This window comes from Trachymyrmex septentrionalis, unplaced genomic scaffold, assembly GCF_001594115.1.
Source record: "Trachymyrmex septentrionalis isolate Tsep2-gDNA-1 unplaced genomic scaffold, Tsep1.0 scaffold153, whole genome shotgun sequence".
In the NCBI taxonomy this organism is placed as follows: Eukaryota; Metazoa; Arthropoda; class Insecta; order Hymenoptera; family Formicidae; genus Trachymyrmex; species Trachymyrmex septentrionalis.
In genome coordinates this window covers 163443-173094 of record NW_017304684.1, presented here as the reverse complement: position 1 = coordinate 173094, position 9652 = coordinate 163443, and the positions used below count along the sequence as shown (strand labels likewise).

The window sequence follows — 9652 nt, the reverse complement described above, 5'->3', positions numbered from 1 at the left end:
TATATATATATATATATACATGTATATTATACTTTCTTCTCTGCAGAGCATTCTTCTTCTTGTAATAAACCCCGTCATACACCTCGTATAGTGGGAAGAAGATTTACACTGCTCCTACAGCTTACAAATACTTGGATGTCGGAATCGCCGTGGGACCTGTGTCTTTGTGGAAATTGCAATTAGCGACAACCAAGGTAATAACATAATCTTACCTCGTGAAATGTGGCAAGCTGTCATCGAAAGACGCGCGGATATTGAGCGGCTCGTACAATCAATCGCACCTTTATTATTATCGGTCTAGATCTAGTGATAGAAATCGTAAAAACGCGCGATGTGAATGTGGTTAAATTAATATTGCACGAAACATGTCTGTATATGAAACCGTCAATCGTGCTCTTCATGTTCGAACTCAAACATTGCGTCAAGAACATATATTCTGAGCTGTGTCAGTATATACGTATATTGTCAATGAAAAATTTAAATATTTTGTTACACTTTTATGTGAAAATTGTATTATCGATAAATGTAATGCTGTAGACTTTTTGCGCAAAATTTATAATAAAAAATTAAATATAGAATGTAAGTTAATAGTTTATGCTTTACAGATAATATGCTTTATAGAGAGAGATAATATTGTAAACACAGTGTGAAAAGTAAATGTACATTTTATTGCTAATCGGAAGCAGGTGCTTAAAGTTTAATTTGAAATTAATTAAATTAAATTAAGATCCCTCTTATAAATATTGTAAGGACTATATAATAAGAGCTATATATTGTAAAATTACGTTATATAAAAGTAAACACGCATATTTAAACTATATGTCTAGGTGTATGACATTATTTATTCCTTTCTTATTATCGCTATCATATTACGCGCGCCGCCAGCATCTTCGCGCTCAACGGTACTGCGACAGACGGTCATGACCGTATTAAGTGTTCTCTCTATTTAAATTATTAAATAAACAACGTATGATAAAATATTTTTGCGCGCGAGAAGAAGATACAAGGGGAGCGACGTAGAGGGTAAGATGACGAAACATAAAAGGGAGAGAGATGGTAAGTATATGCTGTAAGTGTATGCGGTAAGCCTTTGTTATCGATGCATTTTTGGGGAGGGTGGCGGCGGCGGCGGTGACGACGATCTTCCCGCGCTTTCCCCTTCCCGCGTCTACGAGTATTCCCTGCGCCAACGAGTACCCCCCGCGCCCCGCGCTCCCCTCTAGTCCCAAGAGTCAGAACCCTTCTAGTATAGCTATTACTATTACTTTACAATATTACTGTAAATTCTTATTCGTGCGAATTAATTTACATAATAAAAATTGCTTACCACGTATTTTTTGACGCAAAGTGCAATTCGAAGTCAATAATATAAAATTAAGCAAACAAAAATTGGAACTTTTTGTAAAAACAATTACTGACTAAAATGTGAAGGCACGTAGTAGGAGACAGTCTTTATAAGTGTTGAAAGAAAAGGAGAAAGAAGGAAAGTGGAGAGGGATATTTTATTGATAGCGTGACATTTTCCAACGATTGGTAGATAGATTTCTGGAAAACGTTCTGTGTCATTCTATTTATTTAAACCCATTTCTTATCTTTTTATATGTATCATCTCGGAGACCATTCTTTTATAATAAGATTGTTTAATTCCTAATAGAAGATGGAGTAATCATTTTTGATAATTATAAAAAATCTACTAATTCGGGTAGATATTTGATTTTTTCTTATTAAATCATCCTTTAGTACACAAAAAAGTTGTTGTATAATCTGGCAGTTAGACAGAATCTCATTCCTTTCCCTATATTATACTTCATAGAGGCTTCCTCCACCCTTAGAATAAGAAAGGATTATGAATTCGGGTATTAAACAATTCAACATATATCGTATTTTTTTATTAGTACGATCTTACTCTATCACTATATGAAGAATTTATTACCAAATATATTTATTTATTAAATAATAAATAAGATTTAAAGGCTCACATCTTAATGGAATTGAAGACATCCAAATTATAAAATCTTTTTTTTTACAATTACAATTATGAATTTTCTACTAAATAGTTTTTAATCCAAGAGCAATAAATTTATGATGGAACCAATAGATAGCATTTATTAGTTTAGCAGAAACATCACTATTAGGTGCTTATCTCATAATAGGATGCTTTCCTCTACATATGCACTCATTTTATTTTCATAATAGCAATCTACCCATTATAATTGATTTGTAAATTTTTATAATTATGGGCAAAATATTTGTTAATTTATTATCAGTAACTTTCTTTGTTATATTAAAAAAGGATTAAATGATCTATGGACAGATTGACTACCACGAAAAGTACACAAAATAATAACTTTAATGATACAATAGAAATTATGTATGTATGCACTTTAACATAATAGTTATTGAAACTCATTGAAAAATAATTACAAATTGCTTAAATGTAATGACTGTTCTTTGTAGCTGAACTAGCATACACTTATTCTACTTGAAGTAAAATTATGTATATTTGAAGTTTGGTGAAAGAGAATTTCAGTGCAATCCAGTACAGCAACAAAAAACAAGCTTATAGTTTATTCTACCATAATCGCTTATACATTTACTTACATATGCAGTCTTATTTGTTTATATTACACGGTTACTGATTTATATGCATTACATATGAAATTAGGGCCATGGCATATGAAAAAACTTAAGTAAAATATAAACAGTAAGTGAATTGGCCAATCACAGTAAAAATCGTAAGTATTATAGCAACAAATCCAACAGTTTAATTTCCTTACCGCTTACATCTTATTGTTTAAGTTTTTTGTGTGGCATGGCTCTTATATTTCATTTAAAAAATCCTTTACTAATGCATGACAGTACATGTTAAAACAATAATTTATTCAATTTTTTAAGAAGCCAATATCGCTCGTCATATTCTTCAATTCAGTGAACATTTGGTCAAGGTGCTAAAATAAAAGATATGAGTTATGAATTTCCGCGTGCGCGCGTCTTCAGTAAAATATTGAAAGACTTTAAATGAATATAAAAGATGTCTAATATGATTAATAACTAATTGTATAAATACGTGCTACACTTACATCCGTTGGTTCTTCTTTGTTATCTTGTACTATTTCTGATGACTTTGTTATAAATATTATGTTTCCATCATCGTCAACATCTTTATCTTCATTGTTTTCTTCGATACCTTCATCATTGTCGGTATCATTTGGTTCTTCGTCATTATCGTCATCACCGTCGTCGTCACCGTCGTTGTCGTCATCATTATTGTCATCATCGTCGTCGTCATCGTCGTCGTCGTCATCGTCGTCGTCATCGTCGTCGTCGTCGCCGCCGTCGTCGCCGCCATCGTCGCCGCCGCCGCCGCCGCCGCCGCCGTCGTCGTCGTTGTCGTCGTCGTTGTCGTCGTCGTCGCCGTCGTCGTCGTCGTCGTCGTCGTCGTCGTCATCGTCGTCGTCGTCGTCGTCGTCTTCGTCGTCGTCTTCGTCGTCGTCGTCGTCGTCTTCGTCGTCTTCGTCGTCGTCTTCGTCATCGTCGTCGTCGTCGTTGTCATCGTTATCATTATCGTTATCGTTTGATTGCATGTTACACATGTCTATCTCATCATAATCTATAGGTTCTTCTTTGATTTGTGTAAGCATCATCGTTTCCTTGGTAGCATTAGTCTGTATTGGACATGATAACGGATTCTCCGATGTTGAAGATATTTCAGAAGAAGCCTATGATATTTACACGTAACAAATAGAAGAATTATTAATCCTCAGGATAATCGTAATATGTAAATTGTGCAAAATATTCGTTTTGTCTAATCAAATATATCGAAATGTATTCTAATAGTTTTTTCAGAATTTTCCGAAATCTTAAAAAAAATTTTCTGAGATTATCCCTAAATTTTCCAGATATTCTTATCCAAAATTTCAAGTAAAATTAGAAAATATTTTAATGAAAAATAAATTATAATGCAAGTAACGTAAACAAACTACAAATTGTAAAAGTAGAAAACAGGAGTTCCACGAAACTATCATTTGAAGCTATGAAATCTGTGGGATAAATATAGGGAAAGTTTAAGTTAGCGGTACATGTTGCTCGTTTCCTTGCTGGATTCCTAGCTGAATTAGAATCTTGCCATCGTATTGGATGTGGTATTGACAATGTCAATATCGTACCTAATACAGTGGCCAGAATTTATTCCAGCTAGCAATCCAGCAAGAAAACAAACATCTTATGCCGCTTTACTGTAATATCAATGAATATTTTCTTCTACTGTAAATTGTTTTCTATTCACACCTATCATACTTTGACTTTTAAAATAAAAACTCGCGAAACACGCACGCACGCACGCACGCACGCACGCACGCACGCACGCACGCACGCACGCACGCACGCACGCACGCACGCACGCACGCACGCACAATGGACATAAAGCTCGAGCTACAATTGCGTAAACGGAATTGCAAATGGTTGTAAAATTTTACTTACTACTTCTGGTTGTTTAAAGCGTGTTATGAAAGATGGTTCGATTTTATCTTTCACATCTATGACTGTGTAAAACGTAAGAATGAACTAATTAGAATGCTATCTCCGTCACATATCTCCATCGTTATCGTTTTTTTCTCGTGCCTGCCAATCATTATTGTCCTTTTGTCTCAACGGTATGGAAATGAGTGCGAAGTGTCTTTTCATCTTTTATTGTGTTCATTTTATGATATATTATTTGACGAGTTTATCATAATACAAATATGTTATATTATGTATGTTATATTATACTAAGTATGTGACACGAAAAAGTATAAACAATGTTCAATTTGAAGATGAAAGTTCGTTGAATCTTTACTCGATTGTAAATTAAGGACATTGTAAGGCAAATGCAGTATGATAAGTATTAGTTACAAAAATTACAAATTATTCTAAATTATATTTAAAAGTAATACAAAAAAATTAGAAACAGTTGACTATCTGGATCAAAAGTTATTTGAATAAAAAACATTTATATTTTTTAAAATTGTACTCTAATAGAAATTTATGAAAATGTATTATAAAATAATAATAAAAATCTGAATTTTTTTATATTGTATAAGTACTTTATGAATTCAAAAATATTTATGTAAAGTTACATTGAGATGTAGACATTAATTGTTCAGTAAATAAACAAAATATTTATTTCTTATAAACTAATTGGTGAATCTCAATGAAATTTTGCATAAGTAATATTTTTAATAAAATATTTATATTAAAAAATTTAGATTTTTATTATTTAAAAAATTTTTGTTTACATCAATAAAAGTAATATCAAATAAAATAAATAAATATCTATAAAAATATGTTTGTTTAAAGCGTTTGTTTAAATATCAATATGTGTTTTATGCCCTTACAATCTCCTTAATACAATATATTGTACATTTACTGTTACTACTATTCCTATACGTCTACGTTTATGCAATTGTAGATCTGGCTTAAATGTGCGGGAAAATGTGTACCATACTTATTGCTAATCAATTAGCATTTTATATCTTTAAGAAAAAATGATGACAGAAACAATGTTTTCAAAAAGAAACATGATTTAAATTTGAAGTAAAATTCTAAAAATTTCTCCGAGTTTGTGTATCAATAAAATTCCATTTAAAAAATCTAATTTTCCAGAGCGAAAGAGAAATGCTCTGAAAACTGCAAATTTTCATATAGTAAACAACCTGTTTTTAAGTGATATCAAGAATTTGTTTCAAAAATTACAATATATAACATAATATTGATATATTGATTTTATATCTATTACCCAAAGTTGTTGCCCTTGTATTGTCTTATCTGTTGTGACTGAAGTCGGTATCGAAGAGGAATGAGAGTTTGTATTTTCCTCAATTTGCGAGGCTGATTTATTTTGTGCTTTAAAAGAATTATCCTGTAACCGAGCTTCTACGCTATTTATATTTTGATTTGCTGATGATTTATCATGATTGACTTTATCCTTTTGACTAATGTTATTTTCTTCATTTTTTGACTTGTTAACATTAGATTTAAATTCAATGTGATTCATATTCTGTTCCCTTTTCACTTGTGCAATATTATTTAACTCTTCTTTAATTTTCTTAACGTCAGGTTTAAGTTCTTCAACAAGATAAGAATTGCCTTCTTTTCGACGAAATTTAACAATAATACTCCTCGTATCCCACATTAAACCATATGCTTTTTTGTAATCTGCTATCGCATCATCTACACTATTATATCTCATAAAAGCAAATCTATAACAAATGTAAATATAATACAAGCATAATGTATAATATTGAAGGTTATATATAGTGCTTTATATCAATTATATAAATATTATATATATACTCTTTATATGAATTATATATTTTTATATAACGTATTCATAACTCACTGTGTGTTCTTTAATTTTCGTGCTCTTGATATATCAACTCGTGCTTTTGGAAATTTGCTTTTTATTTCATTTGCCTTAACGAACGTGGGCAAATTTCCTATATATAATTTGTAAGGATTTATGTCTTCGGGCTTCGTATTTCGGACATCCTCATTTTTTACAGCTTTTTTTTCGACTTTTAAGTATCCTGTACCAAACTTGATTTTTTCCAATTCTTTCATAGCTTCATCAATATTCACATTCTTTGCCATTTGAATGAAGCAATATCTTGGACCACTAGGATTTTGAAAACGTATATTTCGAATACCAGGATGAAATAATTTAACAATGTCCTTATTTAAGTCTGGATCGGGAAACTTAATTATTAAACTCTGTGCATTAACTTTATTCTTCATATTATATTCGTTTTCAATCATCAGTGCTCTTTCTGCATCCTCCCTATTCCATGGCTCACTAGGATAGCTTTGAGACATTGGCTTTCTTCGTTTATTCTTCTTTACTATCTTTTCCTAAAAAATTTAATAACATTAGCTATATTTGTAACAAGCATGTGCAATTAAAAATGTGTTCACTAGTAAAATCTTTACATCTTGATCCTCCATCTCCTCGTCATGCCTTGTCATATTATTTATAATTCCTGAAGGAATGGGAGATATAGAATGGGAAGATAGAGGAACAGTCATGTGGTTTCTTATATCATTGTTTGCTGCTGCAGTATAAACATTTCTTTGCCATTGTAATCCGAGATATGTATTTTGATCAAATTGACCTTGCGATAATCCAAAACGCACAGGCCTTTTTTTACGATGAAAATTATTTCTCTGGACATACATGTTGCTTCTATTGTGAGTAAATCTTTCGTGACGTACGTAATTACCTCTCAATGGCATTTCTCTCTGAATCGTATTAGTAATTTCACGTGGAGTTGGAGGTGGCATAGATGTTTGCGACGCTATCCATTGCCATGTAGGATGTATCCATGCTTGAATAGGAGTTACTTGAGAAGGCACTGATTCGAATATATGAGGCGGAGGTGGAATTCTAGATGGTGGTGGCATAGGAGGTAGAGGTGGTTGCCCAGGCAAAGGTTGAGCATTAGTGGAAGGTATCGACGACGACGACGATGACGATGAATAATTAGCATATGAAGGAACATCATATCCAAAGTTCTCTTGCTTGACAAAGACTCGCTTGGTTTCATGATTTTCCTCAGGCATCTGAAAATCAAGAAAATACGAATTAAAACGAAGTGCGCGCTCTATGATTCATAAATTTTACAATATGTACGATCGGATACTAATTTGTCGAAACAGTATTTATTTTATAACGTAAACATCGTCAATGCAATTGCATATGTTAATACTATTTAATATAAACAAAATAGAATAACCTAGAATAACCTAGAATTAACATTATCACATGAGAACAAAAGTAAAAATACAAAGCATTATCATTCATGTTAAAAACAGACGAAAAGAATGTAGATCAGATATTACCGCGCGTTTCATACTGTCAGACACAAAGTGATTCATTTTTACAACATTGTAACGCTTTGCAAATTACAATGTAAACACATTGTAATGCGAGCATGACAAACGTAGCATAGAACGTAACCACGAAAAAGATGCCAGAACTGTCAGAAGATGTAAAGATTATCACCCTTCCGTGCGTACGCGCCCATTACGATCACGGAGTAAAAAGAAGGAGACCAAACTAGAGTATCCACAACGAGAGTACGGCCATCAGGGTAACAATCGGTGATTGGTCCGCCAAATTGAGGCAAAAGCGGAAGTTACGTTTGTACTATCAGTGTATAGAGCAGAAAGATAGTGACACTTTTTTTTCTATGATTTTTGAAATACTCAAACATTTTTAAAGTACAATTCATCATCTATTGATGAGCGGTTATGACAGCTGTCAAAGTCATAATACCGAGGGTATGTTCCGAAATTAGCTGAAAGTACTGGCGCTGCTGTTACTGAATTGACTTTACTTTTAAAATGTAAGATTTTACTCTCTAGTACTGAATTTCGGAACGGAAAAGCAGTAAAAGAATGAAAATTATTTGTACTCTATACATAACCTTAATATTTTCAAAAGAGATCGAAATACAATCGAATACTAATTCTGATGTATAAACGATATGGACTGACGTTTTATTAAATATTATTGAAATTATATTGGAAAATGATTCAAGCAGTGACAGTTCTAATGATGACATATTATTATAATCCATACAGCACAGAAAGATTGCAGAAATATTTGCAGAGAATGATTTCACTGAAACATTGCAATATTGCATGGTGATTGCTGAATCATTGCTGTAAGATTCCAATAATATTAAGATGTCCGCTTTTTGTTATATTGAACGAAACGTTCCAGCAATATTACAATGTAATGCATTTGGATAAATTTTTTACGAAGACTCTAAAATGAAAACTGTTTTCTGTACATATATCTCACTAACTTTTCTACAAATCGCATTTCTAGTGATATGTGCTTTCTAAAAGCATTTTTTTATAATAAAACCATAAAAATATTCCAATAAATGTATTATTAATTCTGAAGGATAAATTTATTTGTAAGAATAAAGCATGTACGTGTGTGTCCCGAACAAACTACAAATATTATCCACATTAACATAATTATACAGTCGCTTAGTAAGTTAATGATGGATTAAGTTAATCGCAGTGATTCTTTTTAATTCGAAGCCACTCCGAGTCAACTGAAATCGATTAAAAAATGACGGTATGAAATTTATCAATAAAATTCGGGCGCTGGTTTATTCTTGCGTTCACATCAGACATAAATACATTATTGATCACATAATTATTATTTCGATAAATCGTTTTCAACAGCTTAATTGTTTATCGTCTTATCCGATAATGATGCATTGCATCCAAACTCGAAATTATACAATTTTTTTATTTCATATTTAAAATAAATATAAAACTTATGGCACATTCGGTAGACTGCACTAGTGCGCACTAAGTGCGAACTTCTTCGGTGCCAAGCATTCGGGTGTGCGCACTGTATCAGTGCGTTCAAGTTGCCGTATTCGGCAAATAAAAATTGACCCAATGTAATGCTGAATTTGTATTCGGACCAACCGAATGAACCGAACGAGTTCAAGAAATGTTGCACTGACATTTTTGTCAGTGCAGTTTGATGTTCGAATAAACAAAACTAGTTAGGCAGCAAAATATTACAAAATGGTGGATAAAAGAAGACTAAAATTATTTATTATGATAAATGAATTATTAGAAACAAGTAGTA

The 9652-nt window shown here is 32.1% G+C and overlaps 1 protein-coding gene across 1 annotated transcript; it reads right to left on the bottom strand.

Moving 5' to 3' along the window:
* Positions 1-2396: 2396 nt before the first annotated feature.
* On the bottom strand, positions 2397-7981 carry LOC108745873 (MATH and LRR domain-containing protein PFE0570w-like). The gene is given in 8 exon segments (XM_018482268.1): positions 2397-2948; positions 3081-3211; positions 3449-3719; positions 5774-6236; positions 6377-6885; positions 6949-7593; positions 7873-7914; positions 7916-7981. Coding segments are annotated over 8 exon segments (2178 nt in total). The 5' UTR covers positions 7967-7981; the 3' UTR covers positions 2397-2882.
* Positions 7982-9652: the final 1671 nt, after the last annotated feature.